This window comes from Anomaloglossus baeobatrachus, chromosome 4 (genome assembly GCF_048569485.1).
Source record: "Anomaloglossus baeobatrachus isolate aAnoBae1 chromosome 4, aAnoBae1.hap1, whole genome shotgun sequence".
Taxonomy (NCBI): Eukaryota; Metazoa; Chordata; class Amphibia; order Anura; family Aromobatidae; genus Anomaloglossus; species Anomaloglossus baeobatrachus.
Genome location: NC_134356.1, coordinates 698587072 through 698605101, shown reverse-complemented (window position 1 = coordinate 698605101; position 18030 = coordinate 698587072). Strand labels below are relative to the sequence as shown.

The following is an 18030-nucleotide window of genomic DNA, read 5'->3' as shown; positions in this document are numbered from 1 at the left end:
CGCTCCACATGGCCTTTATGAGGCATTAAGCCTCATTTCTGTGACCGGTTTTATTTTTATTGTTTTCCTACTCCTTTGATTTATTTCTTCCTGTGAATTTCTGTCATTTGTCATCTGGTTTATGTGCGTCTTGTCGTCTGTGCGGTGTAGTTGTCCGTGTGGTGTAGTTGTCCGTGCGGTGTAGTTGGCCGTGCGGTGTAGTTGTCCGTGTGGTGTAGTTGTCCGTGTGGTGTAGTTGTCCGTGCGGTGTAGTTGGCCGTGCGGTGTAGTTGTCCGTGCGGTATAGTTGTCCGTGCGGTATAGTTGTCCGTGCGGTGTAGTTGCACTTACTCATCCCCTGTGGCCCGAATCTGATGTTGCATTAATCATGTTACCATTTATCTTCTGACTGGCCTTCATGAGCAATTCTGAAGAGATATTTGACTATTCTCGCTGGATTGGATTTGTAATCATTCTGTTTTTTACCTTATACTAGACATAAGTGCTGTTTACTGTGGAAACTGAACTACTGCTGATCCTATATTTATACATATATTCGTCTTTTATATCTGTGTCCAGTGGCTCTCCTATTTTGTCTATGTCCCGCCGGGGTGACTGCACCTCTGTGTCTGTGGTGCCCCACACTCTGTGGTGCACTCCGGCATCTCCCATCGTATTTACGCACATGTCGGAGCCATGGTGCCACGTCCCTGCTCCTGCGCGTGCACCCTGGCGTGTTGATTGCCTAGTTTGCGTCATGTGAGCTGCTTTTTCTCATTAGACACGAAGGGAATGCAGCCAGTGTACTTCCAGCCGCGGCAGTACTTGAGGGCTACACACAGGATGTGTGCCTTGCCCTGCACCCTCCCCTGATGAAACGTGCGTTGGGGCACTTGTACACCGGATCCTGTGGGTAATACTCGCTTTACAGGTAATATTCTACATCATTTGTGGGATTCTTCTCTTTTTCAGCAATTAATTTTTCTGCTGGTCTTGCGATTTGAGCACCTGTCTTATGGCTGAAATGAAAAACAGCTCTTTGTTGTATATTGTATAGTGTAGTGTCGCGGGCGGAGGAGGGGACGCCGCGCTCTCCCACACTGCTCGGGTCCGGCTGCCGCTGCGGCTGCTGCGGCCTGCTGCTGCTGCTCGGTGGCTCGAGCAATGGGCCGGATCCCGGGGACTCGAGCGGCGCTCCTCGCCCGTGAGTGAAAGGGGATTGGGATTTGGGATAGTTTATTGTCCGTGACGCCACCCACGGTTGTGGTGATTTGTTGACACCATCGCTGCTCTGTATGGGGATCCCGGGAGTGATGGTATGCAGCAGCTAGATGTTAGTCCTCCCCTCCGTGGGTAGGGGGTTGGTTGTCCCGGGGCCCAGTGATGAGGTGGGAGATGCAGGGCTTGGTGGGGTGCAGGGACGCGGGGGGGCAGCGCTGTGCCTTGCGGCACTGTGGTATTCACTCAGCCTGAGACGATGACACAGTTCTCGGTAAAACACACGGCTGGAAAGACGGTTCCCATGGACGGCTGCACTTGCTTTCCCCAGTAGTTGACGGTGACGGTCCCTTTTTCCTGCACCTAAGATGATGATGGTTGCGATGGGTTCCCACCGGTAACCCGCTCCCCGGCTTGGATATGGGCCGGAGGAGCCCTACTTTTCCCGCAGACGCTGGCCCTGAGAAACTGGTGCCCTGGCGGTGGCGGTGTCTCTCTGTTACGGTTGGACTGTTGCCTTCAATCGGGACTTGCTTGTTGGGAGACCCAGAGGTCCCCTTCACTAACGGATTTGGCAAATTCACGGCGACTCCTAGCCTTGCCGGGATCCGAAAGGCCCCTGCCACTGGTGCTGACTGCTCTTCGTATACCGCTCCGGTACCGCCGTGCCACCACCCGTCCGCGGTCCTTCCAGCAACCTCCAAGCAGTCACCCCTGCGGACAGTCACCGCCGTCTGCTGACCTTGCTGTCTCTCAGTCCGGGGCACACACCCGGACCAACTTCAGGCTGTACAAACTGTCACTTTCCCTTTTCTCAGCTTCTCTCTTTTGCTCCTCTACCACTTCCTTCCACTTCCTTCTTCTAAACTCATCAGCTTGTTTACTCCTTCACTTCCCTAGCTGATCTGTTCAAACTCCAAACTCTATCTGCCTGGTTTTCCTGCCTCCAGAGCTGTGAACTCCTTGGTGGGTGGAGCCAACCGCCTGGCCCACCCCCTGGTGTGGACATCAGCCCCTGGAGGAAGGCAACAAGGATTTTTGGTTAGCCTAGGTGTTCCTAACTGGGGTGTAGGGTGTGGTGGTGTTATGACCTGTGACCCCTGGCTTGCCCAGGGCGTCACAGTAGCATATGATGAAAATCTGTTGACAGGCAGCACTCAGAGAGTTAAGCTTCCCATGTGCAGACAGCCAATGACTGCAGCTGTATGAGTCACATGTATGTGGGAGGAGATAACTCAGCTACAGTGAAGGATAGAGTCAGCTGGGAATCGGCAGTTGGAGGGAAAAAAAGGGAGGTGACAGCCTCGATTTTGAGAGGATTTCTAATACATCGCCAGAAGGATAAGTTGCCTTGGAGGTGAAGTACAACTCAGCCCAAAATAAGGAAAGTTTTCCCTCAGAATTGTGCCTGTCTGTATGTGTGGGAACCTTCACCTGTAAGTGTGGAAAACACCAACCAGCGATTGCTACCTGTAAATACGGTAGGTATCCATCTTGTTATCACCATTAAAGAGAATGTTCATTCATCACCACCATCAGATTCTACCTGAAGTGGCAGCGACTGCGCAAACCCTACATCCCACTGTTATATTCCATTTCTATTGGGGGACTTTGTGTGTGTGCAAGTTTGAGAGGACCCACTGTCACCGTAAACGCTCGGCCAACGTGAGGCGAATTACAGACCACCGGGAGCACAACATGAAGTTGCCACACTAGCTTTCTCGTGGCATCTTGCACTTTCGTGGTGATACAGGCTGAGATGGGTTGTAGGACCAGGTTTGCAGTGATCCCACAACCCAGAAGTTTCTGTCCAACTTTTTCCCTCTGAACGTTTTGGCAGTAATATATTTCGAAAAAAATCCACCAATTTTTTTAAACAAAAAACACAACTCCTCATTATTGATAGATCATCTTTAACTTAAATTGTCTTGATAAGAAATCCCAACAATGCAATTTCATATCGACATCATGAAGAACTGAACACAAGTCCCAAAGCTGGAGAGAATTTACATTCTTTTACTACATAGACCATGGAATATTTGGACAATGACGTTTCTCACCTCCTGGTTCCTCAGGCTGTAAACAAGAGGATTCAACATTGGCGTCATGACGGAATAGAAGATGGAAGCCACCTTACTTTGGTTATTGACGGAAGGAGGGTGTAAGTAAGTGAGGAACACGGACATAAAGAAGATGGAGGAACAGATGATGTGTGAGGAGCAAGTGCTGAACGCTTTCTGTCTGCCTTTGGCCGAATTAATCTTGAGAATGGCAATGATGATGAAAAGATATGAAATCAAGATGGCAGTCAGTGAACCGATACCGTACATTCCAATGAGGAACATGATGACCATGTCACACATGACAATATCCGAGCAGGACAGCTTTAGCAGTGGAGGGATGTCACAGTAAAAGTGGTCGATAACATTTGAGCCACAGTATTGAAGACTAAACATACAGCTGGTCTGTGCTGCTGACTGCAAAAAGCCAAGAGCAAAAGCTATGAGAACCATACACAGACATCTTGTCTTGGTCATCATGGACACATAATGTAGAGGATGACAAATAGCGGCATACCGGTCATAGGACATGTTCGAGAGCAGATGAACGTCGGTACTGGCCAAAGCAGCAAAGAAGTAGAACTGAAGTGCACAACCATGAAATGAGATGACCTTCCTCCTAGAAACAAGGTCCGAAATCATTTTAGGTACAATAACTGAGGAGTAGAAGAGGTCGACCACAGAGAGGTAACTGAGAAAAAAATACATTGGGGTGTGCAGGGCCGGCGTCTTATGGACAGTGATGAACAACCCAGCATTAGCAACCACAGTTATCATGTAAACCAGGAGGAAGAATACGAAGAGGAAGATGGCGAGAGCTGTGTCATCAGTCAGTCCGGAAAACTGGAACATTGTGGGTCGACTTTGATTTATCTGAGAAAACATTGAGAATGGTGTAAAATCAGGAAGAACACAACACAAACTCTTTTGGGGCAGGTAGAGGGTCATATCTGTGACAGTTTACCCAAATTATCCAGATCCATCCAAATCACCTCTGTATTGGCCGGTGTTGGCTGATTATGCAGGACTTTGAGTATTGTGGACCTACTACCATCATTGTATGGTAAGCAGTAGATGGAATATAAACCAAAGCCTGAATTTGATCAATTTTTATTGAATGTTTTTGGTAACAAAATAAAAATCAAACATTTAAAGCCCCATCAGCATAACACCATTGATATCAGTCTAAATGTTTATGGGGGTCGCTGACCAACCGATTGTCAGAGAAGATGTCCATCTAGTATGTCCGAATTCGTACTCCCAAACACATTATTACCCATAAGATGCGTCACTGGCCAATGAGTCAGCTTTCTAATAGAGACCAGAGGAGCACTCGGCCTGTGTATTATGCTTCACACAGAGACTCTGTAGGCTTCATTCAGGTGAACGGCTCTGTCAGGGTTTCCATCAGAAGACAGTTTCTTGTGGATTCCAGTGGAAACCCCAACATAATGTTTGGCGTAGAGACCTGTGTAGTGTGATCCAAGCCTCAGACAGAATTTCAGGTTCTCCCCAGAACTCATAGCCGATTGATCTGCCATTTTACATACAGTAGAAGTGACATTTCCGGTTGTCGCTCTACGATTGAAGAGACTGCAGTACCATTGGCCTGGAATAACTGTCCTACAGCTGTCAGACAATACTGTAATAATTTTTTTCTTATTGAAACCAAATAGATCGCTGGAGTATTGAGAGAACAACTAGACCAATATTTTTTTTATCATCTGTGAGTTAAGGAGTTGCTTATTTGAAAAACTTGGCTTAAAACCAGGGCATCTCCACCATACATGGGAAACTGTCCAAAAACACAACTCCGAGACATGGGGGAAGATCGCAGGTCATCACAAAGGGAACTGGTACCTTCTTCTTAGTGTTTAGAAGTTTTTCTTTTGTTGACATTTCATGGGTATATACAGTATAAAATATTTCTATCATGGCAGAAGAGAGATCTCCAAGCCCAGGTCCCTCTCCCGTGCCCAAATGTTCCCCGCATTACCACCATCTAATTCTCGAATAAGAAGAGAAAGAAATGAGTTGTGCAGGTGTAACTTCTGGTGATGTTTCTGCAGAACTGCCAGTCTTCTGTTTGGGTAATCAGATCTGATTATTTGTCAGGATAAGGCTGGAGCCACACAGGGACTTTGACCAAGACACAAGCTAAGGCCAAAGATGAAACCAAAAAGACTATTTTCCCAAAATTGGAAAGATAAAGCACAATTAGTAAACCAAAAGAAAAAAAAAATATGATGAAGGTGATGTGAAGAGGCAAAGACTCATTTTTGGGGTCCTCGTGCATTAGACTGTTGATCGCATCTATCGATATAGGCGAGTTCAACTGTCTGTAATGTAATGTGTATGGGGGCTGTACAGCCCTTGCAGTAATAACATACTGGGGTCATAGATGTTTATTGACTGTTCTATGTATCTATAGACCAATAATGTAACTCTGAACCCAAAGTCCAGGCTCGTGGTGTAGTAATGACTGTAGATGGACCTTGTTACAATGTCTGGCCTCATTCCTAATTTAATACATGAATATGTAGTCCAATGTGGTGATTCTCCCTAGTAGCACTGATGGATAAGAGTTTACGTGGAGTCAGAACCTTAATATTATCCTAAACACTGGGATCAGATAATCCTCTGTGGGCTGGAGAAGACAAGATGTTGGGTTGAGGTCCTCCTGATCTGTGAATGACTCTTTGTGGTCTTTGGGGTAGATAAGGGTAATGAAGGACTCTGTGGTGGGATTTTCTTACCTCTAGGACATGTAGACAGCCCATATCTGTTCTCTTCCACTCACTCTGTAAATCTAGACCATGATTTATACTAAATCTGGTGCCACTGAGGAAGGCACCCTGCTGTCCTGGAGGATAGGTGATTATTGTAGGATGGAGCTGAGACTATTCTCTTGGTAATTTCTACTTTACACAAGTGGATAAAATTACTCATCTGGAAACAAATCATAAATATTTGCTTATATAAAATAAAAATAATCACTTTCTATGCATGTAATAATTCGGGGATGTTGATCTGTTGGACATTTGTTGGATTGGTGCTGACCACCTTGAAGCCTTTTGTAAGGAGCTGGCGGCTGACTAAAGACTATTGGACAATGGACTTAGAGCTGAGTCCACGTCTCTAACTTCTTACTCCACTGAGCGCTAGTTTTATCGATCATATTGTTGTGTTTTAGAGATTTGTTTGCTTGTTAATTTAAGTTCACTTGTCTGTACACAATTAAAAGGGGAAGGAGTTGTAAGGCTATGTTCACACAGGGCTTTTTTGGTAAGTTTTTGCCTGGTTTTTAGCTGCACATTTGCCTTGGTTTTATGCAAATCCATGCTAATAAAAAGCTGCTTTTTACAGTGCCAGCAAAGTCTATGAGATTTCTGATATCTCATGCACACACACACAAACACCTGCAGATTTTTTCCTGACTATTTTGTCAAATACCTGCGTTTTTGCTGCAGTTTCAAAGAATGAGCATGTCAATTCTTTGCAGCGTTTTTGGGCTATGTTCACACAGGACGTTTTTGCAGTGTTTTTTTCCTGACCAAAACATGACCTTGTGGCAGGATGTCTCCTGGGAGTCATCTGCAGTGTCAAGACCCGCAAGGGTTCAAGAGTACCAAATTGCTGGGCCGGTCCGGTATTGACCTGGATCCGGTACTCGGGTAGTAAAAAAAAATAGTAGGGAAAAAAAAAAAAGTAAAGCAAGCGCACTATACTTACCAGTCTCTGGTAGATATTAGAGTGTATGGACTCCTTCCAGGTATGACGTCTTCAACAGGCCCCTATCACATGAGGGGCAGGGGGGTGAAGCCTGATTGTAGTGGAAGGAAGAAAACATGGTTAAACTCACTAACCGAGCTGGTTATGCCCAGTAACCAACCTGGTCATTCCCACTGTTAGGACCGGGAGGACTGGTAGGCCCAGGAGGTGGATCCACTGGGCTGAACACCTCACCGAGGGCGAGGTGCCCGGTAGCCGGAGCACTATGGGTAGCAGGACAGTCCGTTCAGAGGAGTGGAGTGAATAAGTCCCTGGGACCACGGAGTCTCTGCAGGCAGTCCGGCTGACGGAGCTCAGGTTCGGAGGCCGAGATGATGGCAGGCAGAATCCGGAACCAACGGAGCGAGGAGGTGGGTCACCACACGGATCCGGAGACGGTAGGGACTGACGAGACGGCGCACAGTCACCGTTCGTGGTTCAGGAATCGTCAGGAGCGGTTGGCGAGGCAGGAACGACTCTACAAGAGAGATATGTGAGTACGAGGCAAAACACAGGAAGACCTGACTCCTAGCTTAGGAAACACGAAGAACAGGCCCCGCCCACTTGGAAAGGAACCCCCTATATACTCTGCACCTGAATCTTCAATATCCTGTTGGAGGACGCTGGCCCTTTAAGAGAGGGTCAATGAACGCGCGCGCGCCCTAATGCGCATGCGCGAGGCCCGGGTGCCAGAAGCCAGAGCAGGGAGCGGTGCACAGGAGGCAAGAGCGTTCAGCATCGCAGATGGGCGCCGGGACCGAGGATCGGGTTGCCTGGAGGACGCAGGTGAGTATGCAGGGAGGCCGTGGAGCGGGGGACGCCTTGCAAAGGAGCCGGGGAGCGTGGCAGGGGAGCCGGGGAGCGTGGCCGGGGAGCCGGGGAGCGTGGAAGGGGAGCCGGTGAGCATGGCAGGGGGGCCGGTGAGCGTGACACCCACTAACCCAGCTGGTCACACCCACTAACCTGGAAGGAGCCCATACATTCTAGGATCATTCGTATCTGCTCCCGCGGCCCCTCCTACTTTCGGTGATGCTTATTAGCCTCATGCATATTCACTGCTCCCCTCTCTCCCACTGGAGTCTGCGGATCTATTGTACAGTACAAAATAAATAAATAAAAAAAATGACGTAGGGTCCCCCCACATTATGATACCCAGCACAGATAAAGCCTACAGCTACAGGCTGCAACCCCCAGCTGTGGGCTTTATTTTGGCATGGTATCAAAATAAGAGGGCCACACTCTGTTTTTTAATTATTTAAATAAATAATTAAAAATAAAACAGCGTGCGGTCCCCACAATATTGATACCCAGCCAAGATAAACCCCACAGCTGGGGGCTGGTATTCTCAGGCTGGAGAGACCCAGCCTAAAAATATGAGCCTGTAGCCGCCCAGGATTGTCGCATCCATTAGATGCGACAATCCCAGCACTTTACCCGGCTCTTCCCGAATTGCCCTGGTGTGTTGGCAATTGGGGTAATAAGGGGTAAATCGCAGCTCATAGTTGCCACTAAGCCCTAGATTGGTAATGACAGGCATCTATGAGACACCCGCATCACCAAACACCGGAAAAGTCCTTTATTTGAAATAAAATACAAAAGTCCCCTCTTTCACCACTTTATTAACCCCATAATCATCCCTGCAGGTCCGACGTAATCCATATGAGGTCCCACGACGATTCAGCTCTGCTACATCTGAAGATCACAGCGATTGGCCATAGAACAAGACTGCCCGCTGTGAGCTCCAGAGAATGAATGAGCTGCATGATCAGCGATCACTTCACTCAGGTGATTCCTGGTCACAGCTGACGACAACTGTGACCGGGAATAGTCTGAGTGCGGTCACCGCTGATCGAGCGGCTCACTCACGCTCTGTATAGACCCGCAGGCCAGGTCTGTGATTGGTTGCAGTCAGATGCTGGGGGCGCGTCTGACTGCAACCAATCACAGATGAAAGCAGTGAATATGGAATGAACGGGGAAATGGAGGAGTCGCGGAAGTCACCACCATTTAAGTGCCGGCCAGATACCGTGGATCAATTCCGGGTATCTAGTGACAGGTGGACTCGCAGGGTATCTGTGGGTACACCTGTCACTAGGGAGCAAACCGTAGCAAAAGCGCTGAAAAGAATTGACATGTTCATTCTTTTCAGAATGCAGCAAAACCGGAGGTAGTTCACAAAACCGTCAGAAAAAAATCCGGACGTGTTTGTGTGTGTGTGCATGAGATTTCAGAAATCTCATAAACTTTGCTGGAACTGTAATAAGTAGCGTTTTATCAGCATGGATTTGCATAAAACCAAGGCAAATCTGCAGCTAAAAAACGCTGTAAAAATGCCCAGTGTGAACATAGCCTTGCAACATTTTTTCATTGATACAAGCCATTTTGTAGAAAAAACGCACCAAAATGCAGCAAACATGTTCCAAAAATGCAGATGACTCAAAAGAGATTTCCTGCCACAAGATCAGGTTTTGGTCAGGAAAACAATGCACCAAAAAAGCCCTGTGTGAACATAGCCTAAGGGCGGCTTTGCACGTTGCGACATTGCACGTGCGATGTCGGTGGGGTCAAATCGAAAGTGACGCACATCCAGCGTCGCAGTCGATATCGCAACGTGTAAAACCTTTTTGATACGATGAACGAGAGCAAAAGCGTCGTTATCGTATCATCGCTGCAGCCTCCGACATTTCCATAATGCCGGTGCAGCGACAGGTGCGATGTTGTTCCTCGCTCCTGCGGCAGCACACATCGCTGTGTATGAAGCCGCAGGAGCGAGGAACTTCACCTTACCTGCCACCGGCTGCAATGAGAAGGACGGAGGTGGGCGGGATGTTTACATCCTGCTCATCTCCGCCCCTCCACTTCAATTGGCCGCCTGCCGTGTGACGTCGCTGTGACGCCGCACGACCCGCCCCCTTAGGAAGGAGGCGGGTCGCCGGCCAGAGGGACGTCGCACGGCAGGTATGTGCGTGTGAAACTGCCGTAGCGATAATAATCGCTACGGCAGCTTTCACTAGATATTGCACGTGCGACGGGGGCGGGACTATCGCTGCAGCATCGGTAACACATTGTTACCGATGTCGCAGCGTGCAAAGCCCGCCTAACACTTTGTCATCCTAGTTGGCCTCCTTGAAAGCTGAAGTTATCAGGCCTACAGTAGGATTCATTGTCCTGCATCTGGTTGGAGGTTGTGCATCTTTGTTCCTCTCTGCAGGAGGTTTCCCCAATACACATCTTTTCAGACTGGGCTTCTGGACCCTTCTGCATGCTTGAGTTACATGTGTCAATTGTTTAAAGGGGTGGGATGTGATCACCTCTTCTAAACCAGGGGGCTGATGTCAGAAGAGGTGGAAAAGTGAGCCACATGCTTAATTAGTAGTTGGTGCTGTGACGTGGAGGGGCGAGAAGTAGCCAGGTCCTGTTGACTATGAATGGACTATAGAGATTGGAGCTGGATACACATGCTATGGATGAGATATCTGTTGTTTGGATTTGAGGAGCTATCGTAAGGATTATTGTTCATATCCGTTGTCTGTATTTGAGGATCCTAATGAAAATTGTTCATATCCGTTGTCTGGATTTGAGGAACTATCCTTAGGACTATTGTTCATGTCCATCGTCTGGATTTGAAGAACTATCCTTAGGACTATTGTTCATGTCCATCGTCTGGATTTGAAGAACTATCCTTAGGACTATTGTTCATGTCCATCGTCTGGATTTCAAGAACTATCCTTAGGACTATTGTTCATGTCCATCGTCTGGATTTGAGGAACTATCTTTAGGACTATTGTTCATGTCCATCGTCTGGATTTGAAGAACTATCCTTAGGACTATTGTTCATGTCCATCGTCTGGATTTCAAGAACTATCCTTAGGACTACTGTTCATGTCCATCGTCTGGATTTGAGGAACTATCCTATGGACTGTTTTGAAATCCATCGTTTGGAGGAGCATAAGGACTATTGCAAATAAAATTTGTTGCATCGATAACCTGCCTAATTGATTAATACAACCCACAACCTCAGATCTTCCCATGTTTGTATACACCTGAATCTCCTGCAAAGAGGTTTTCAGTTTCCAGGGCTGGACGTCTTTGGAATGAGCCATAAGGAGCTCACTAGAACTGGCTGCACAATTGGGAAAGGAAGTAACAAGACAACCATAAGAAATATGGCAAGGTGGCCAATATTTGAAGAATGGTTGGGGTCACCTAAGTAAGATGATCATTGGCCTGAGCATTGTGACTGAGCTGGAATAATGGTATCTGCTTGACCTCAACTAAAAATGTGACCTTTTGCTTTGGCATATTGATTGTCCGTTAGACCAGGCCTGGGCACAGTGAGGCCTGCACGCCACATCCTGCCCTCTGGCTGTTCCAATCCGGCCCACGGACAGAAGATAGTTGAAAGGCTGAAAGTAGTGAATCACAGGTTGTACCATGCTGTCCGTTGCTGCTGCCTGCCACCCGATGTCACCACTATCTGCATCCTCAGGATGTGGACAGCCGTAAAGACATTGGTGGAGGAGGGGCTGCTGACTCTTTATTCCACCAATCAGTTTGTGAGACAGCAGTCGCGATGTCACTTCAGAGCACCTGCTATGCGGAGGGTCGGTGTAGCAGGGTGCTGAGGGAACATGAGTGAGTATGGGATGGTTTTTTTTCCATAGGTGTGTAGGAGGCTACACGAGTGTAACGTGGCGCATGGTAATAGTCTTGGGCAAGGTAGTCATCTGCCACATCCCAGCACACTACATGAAGATGGAGGTCTTGGCTGGGTGTGTGGTGCTGCACTCCGGAGCAGGGTGTGTGGTGCTACACTGCGGAGGCGATACACCTTAGTAGGCCACATGTTGCCGATGATTTTGGCCGGCCAGGACCAGATGGTGCATAATTCATTGAGGGAGAGCACAAGTTCATTAAAAATCTAGTTTTACTGAACATAAACTTGAATACGATGTACATTGAAAAGCGCACACAAATCTCCTCGTACTTTCATTGTCACAGGGCATCACATCAGTTTTTCCAACCTCCATTAGTCCTCTTCTTCCCAATACTACCAAGCCTAGTCCTACATCACAGTCTCTGAAAGTCATTCTCCTCCTCAATCAGTTCCATGCCAATGTGGCCGGAATGAGCTATAAGCTACTGAAGATGCCTCGGGGACACCCACTCAAGACACTCACTCCATTCCTTGTCCTGCTCTGTCGTGCACCAGGACTCGTCTCTCTCGGTATCTTCGGTCAGAGCGCTGACCAGGCTCCACTACATCACTCCGTGTCTGAGTGACCTTCTCTTTCTCAGTTGTTCCATCTTTTCCTCAGTCACACTATCCTCTGTAATGGTCTCCCTCTCTCCAGGACACCCACGTCATGTGGCTCTGCTGTAACTTAGACCTGAGGCCTATCTGTCTCTGTCACAGCCTGGGCCCTGTTTGTATTCCAAGCTGGAGTGTGTCCTTTCCCTAGGGGCTGCTCCCACAGATTAACTGTTTCTTGCCCTGTAGTCTGTTACCAGGCAGCCTATCTTACCAAAACATCCTACATACCTTTTACCTATATTCTTATAATGTCTGGCCACTAGATGGCGACGTTTACTTGCAGACACAATACATCAATATACATTGCTGAAGCAGCACTGCTACATCTATACATTACACTACATCTTATGCATTTCTTTACCGTACATTACATTCCTACATAACATTATTTTACATTTTATCACACCTATATATTTAAGATCACTTTATGTCTTCAGGGCATCTAGGAATTCACTGTGTTGAGCGCCTTTGCTGGCTGCTGGCAGTGTTTTCTCTGGATGGTCTCCCCGAGATCAGTGATTGTTTTGTCTTCAAGGGTAGGAACTCGACCACCATATTATTAGAGGGCTCATGCTGTATATAGGAGGCTATGTGGAGTCTCACTGTATATAGGAGGATGTGTGGGGGCTCATGTTGTATATAGAGGGGCTATGTGGGGGGTTGTATTGTATATAGAGGGTTATATGGAGTCTCATACTGTGTACAGGGGGTTATATGGGGGCTTATACTGTATATAGGGGGTTTTGTGTGGCCTCATACTGTATATAGGGGGTGTCAGCATACTTACCGTATTTTTCGGACTATAAGACGCACCTGACCATAAGACGTACCCTGGTTTTAGAGGAGGAAAATAGGAAAATAAAATTTTAACCAAAAAATATGGTCATGACACACTGTTATGGGGCGAGGATCTGCTGCTGACACTGTTATGGGGGTAATGTCCCCAAATTCTCTACTAAGGTACCCCATTCTGATAAGAATCCTGCTGCCTTGTATATGATCCTGCTCATATACCCCCCCCATCCTGCTAATAATATACCCCCCATCCATCCTGCTAATAATATACCTTCCATCCATCCTGCTCATGATATGCCCCCATCCATCCTGCTCATGATATGCCCCCATCCATCCTGCTAATAATATACCCCCCATCCATCCTGCTAATAATATACCTTCCATCCATCCTGCTCATGATATGCCCCCATCCATCCTGCTCATGGTATACCCCCATCCATCCTGCTCATGATATGCCCCCATCCATCCTGCTCATGATATACCCCCCATCCATCCTGCTCATGTTATGCCCCCATCCATCCTGCTCATGAAATACCCCCATCCATCCTGCTCATGATATGCCCCCATCCATCCTGCTCATGATATGCCCCCATCCTTCCTGCTCATGTTATTCCCCCATCCATCCTGCTCATGAAATGCCCCCATCCATCCTGGTCATGATATGCCCCCATCCATCCTGCTCATGATATGCCCCCATCCATCCTGCTCATGATATGCCCCCATCCATCCTGCTCATGAAATGCCCCCATCCATCCTGCTCATGAAATACCCCCATCCATCCTGCTCATGATATGCCCCCATCCATCCTGCTCATGATATGCCCCCATCCATCCTGCTCATGATATGCCCCCATCCATCCTGCTCATGATATGCCCCCATCCATCCTGCTCATGAAATGCCCCCATCCATCCTGCTCATGATATACCCCCATCCATCCTGCTCATGATATGCCCCCATCCATCCTGCTCATGATATGCCCCCATCCATCCTGCTCATGATATGCCCCCATCCATCCTGCTCATGATATGCCCCCATCCATCCTGCTCATGAAATGCCCCCATCCATCCTGCTCATGATATGCCCCCATCCATCCTGCTCATGATATGCCCCCATCCATCCTGCTCATGATATGCCCCCATCCATCCTGCTCATGATATGCCCCCATCCATCCTGCTCATGATATGCCCCCATCCATCCTGCTCATGATATGCCCCCATCCATCCTGCTCATGATATGCCCCCATCCATCCTGCTCATGAAATGCCCCCATCCATCCTGCTCATGATATGCCCCCATCCATCCTGCTCATGATATACCCCCATCCATCCTGCTCATGAAATGCCCCCATCCATCCTGCTCATGATATGCCCCCATCCATCCTGCTCATGAAATGCCCCCATCCATCCTGCTCATGATATGCCCCCATCCATCCTGCTCATGAAATGCCCCCATCCATCCTGCTCATGATATGCCCCCATCCATCCTGCTCATGATATGCCCCCATCCATCCTGCTCATGAAATGCCCCCATCCATCCTGCTCATGATATGCCCCCATCCATCCTGCTCATGAAATGCCCCCATCCATCCTGCTCATGGTATGCCCCCATCCATCCTGCTCATGAAATGCCCCCATCCATCCTGCTTATGATATACCCCCATCCATCCTGCTCATGAAATGCCCCCATCCATCCTGCTCATGGTATGCCCCCATCCATCCTGCTCATGAAATGCCCCCATCCATCCTGCTCATGAAATGCCCCCATCCATCCTGCTCATGATATGCCCCCATCCATCCTGCTCATGATATGCCCCCATCCATCCTGCTCATGAAATGCCCCCATCCATCCTGCTCATGAAATGCCCCCATCCATCCTGCTCATGAAATGCTCCCATCCATCCTGCTCATGATATGCCCCCATCCATCCTGCTCATGTTATACCCCCATCCATCCTGCTCATGATATGCCCCCATCCATCCTGCTCATGAAATGCCCCCATCCATCCTGCTCATGATATGCCCCCATCCATCCTGCTCATGTTATACCCCCATCCATCCTGCTCATGTTATACCCCCATCCATCCTGCTCATGATATGCCCCCATCCATCCTGCTCATGAAATGCCCCCATCCATCCTGCTCATGATATGCCCCCATCCATCCTGCTCATGAAATGCCCCCATCCATCCTGCTCATGATATGCCCCCATCCATCCTGCTCATGAAATGCCCCCATCCATCCTGCTCATGATATGCCCCCATCCATCCTGCTCATGATATGCCCCCATCCATCCTGCTCATGATATGCCCCCATCCATCCTGCTCATGATATGCCCCCATCCATCCTGCTCATGAAATGCCCCCATCCATCCTGCTCATGATATGCCCCCATCCATCCTGCTCATGATATGCCCCCATCCATCCTGCTCATGAAATGCCCCCATCCATCCTGCTCATGAAATGCCCCCATCCATCCTGCTCATGAAATGCCCCCATCCATCCTGCTCATGATATGCCCCCATCCATCCTGCTCATGATATACCCCCCATCCATCCTGCTCATGTTATGCCCCCATCCATCCTGCTCATGAAATACCCCCATCCATCCTGCTCATGATATGCCCCCATCCATCCTGCTCATGATATGCCCCCATCCTTCCTGCTCATGTTATTCCCCCATCCATCCTGCTCATGAAATGCCCCCATCCATCCTGGTCATGATATGCCCCCATCCATCCTGCTCATGATATGCCCCCATCCATCCTGCTCATGAAATGCCCCCATCCATCCTGCTCATGATATACCCCCATCCATCCTGCTCATGATATGCCCCCATCCATCCTGCTCATGATATGCCCCCATCCATCCTGCTCATGATATGCCCCCATCCATCCTGCTCATGATATGCCCCCATCCATCCTGCTCATGAAATGCCCCCATCCATCCTGCTCATGATATGCCCCCATCCATCCTGCTCATGATATGCCCCCATCCATCCTGCTCATGATATGCCCCCATCCATCCTGCTCATGATATGCCCCCATCCATCCTGCTCATGATATGCCCCCATCCATCCTGCTCATGATATGCCCCCATCCATCCTGCTCATGATATGCCCCCATCCATCCTGCTCATGAAATGCCCCCATCCATCCTGCTCATGATATGCCCCCATCCATCCTGCTCATGATATACCCCCATCCATCCTGCTCATGAAATGCCCCCATCCATCCTGCTCATGATATGCCCCCATCCATCCTGCTCATGAAATGCCCCCATCCATCCTGCTCATGATATGCCCCCATCCATCCTGCTCATGAAATGCCCCCATCCATCCTGCTCATGATATGCCCCCATCCATCCTGCTCATGATATGCCCCCATCCATCCTGCTCATGAAATGCCCCCATCCATCCTGCTCATGATATGCCCCCATCCATCCTGCTCATGAAATGCCCCCATCCATCCTGCTCATGGTATGCCCCCATCCATCCTGCTCATGAAATGCCCCCATCCATCCTGCTCATGATATACCCCCATCCATCCTGCTCATGAAATGCCCCCATCCATCCTGCTCATGGTATGCCCCCATCCATCCTGCTCATGAAATGCCCCCATCCATCCTGCTCATGAAATGCCCCCATCCATCCTGCTCATGATATGCCCCCATCCATCCTGCTCATGATATGCCCCCATCCATCCTGCTCATGAAATGCCCCCATCCATCCTGCTCATGAAATGCCCCCATCCATCCTGCTCATGAAATGCTCCCATCCATCCTGCTCATGATATGCCCCCATCCATCCTGCTCATGTTATACCCCCATCCATCCTGCTCATGATATGCCCCCATCCATCCTGCTCATGAAATGCCCCCATCCATCCTGCTCATGATATGCCCCCATCCATCCTGCTCATGTTATACCCCCATCCATCCTGCTCATGTTATACCCCCATCCATCCTGCTCATGATATGCCCCCATCCATCCTGCTCATGAAATGCCCCCATCCATCCTGCTCATGATATGCCCCCATCCATCCTGCTCATGAAATGCCCCCATCCATCCTGCTCATGATATGCCCCCATCCATCCTGCTCATGAAATGCCCCCATCCATCCTGCTCATGATATGCCCCCATCCATCCTGCTCATGATATGCCCCCATCCATCCTGCTCATGATATGCCCCCATCCATCCTGCTCATGATATGCCCCCATCCATCCTGCTCATGAAATGCCCCCATCCATCCTGCTCATGATATGCCCCCATCCATCCTGCTCATGATATGCCCCCATCCATCCTGCTCATGAAATGCCCCCATCCATCCTGCTCATGAAATGCCCCCATCCATCCTGCTCATGAAATGCCCCCATCCATCCTGCTCATGAAATGCCCCCATCCATCCTGCTCATGAAATGCCCCCATCCATCCTGCTCATGATATGCCCCCATCCATCCTGCTCATGAAATGCCCCCATCCATCCTGCTCATGAAATGCCCCCCATCCATCCTGCTCATGAAATGCCCCCATCCATCCTGCTCATGAAATGCCCCCATCCATCCTGCCCATGAAATGCCCCCATCCATCCTGCTCATGAAATGCCCCATCCATCCTGCTCATGAAATGCCCCCATCCATCCTGCTCATGATATGCCCCCATCCATCCTGCTCATGATATGCCCCCATCCATCCTGCTCATGAAATGCCCCCATCCATCCTGCTCATGAAATGCCCCCATCCATCCTGCTCATGATATGCCCCCATCCATCCTGCTCATGATATGCCCCCATCTATCCTGCTCATGATATGCCCCCATCCATCCTGCTCATGAAATGCCCCCATCCATTCTGCTCATGTTATTCCCCCATCCATCCTGCTCATGATATGCCCCCATCCATCCTGC

The 18030-nt window shown here is 49.0% G+C and overlaps 1 protein-coding gene across 1 annotated transcript; it reads right to left on the bottom strand.

Annotated features, from left to right (window-relative positions):
- Nucleotides 1–3203: 3203 nt before the first annotated feature.
- LOC142303061 (olfactory receptor 5AR1-like) lies at nt 3204–8687 on the bottom strand. Its single transcript, XM_075344154.1, has 2 exons — nt 8679–8687; nt 3204–4130 (listed from the first exon to the last, which is right to left on the bottom strand). The coding sequence occupies exons 1-2, from the start codon at nt 8685–8687 to the stop codon at nt 3204–3206; spliced, it is 936 nt and encodes a 311-aa protein (XP_075200269.1).
- Between the last annotated feature and the right edge of the window lie 9343 nt (nt 8688–18030).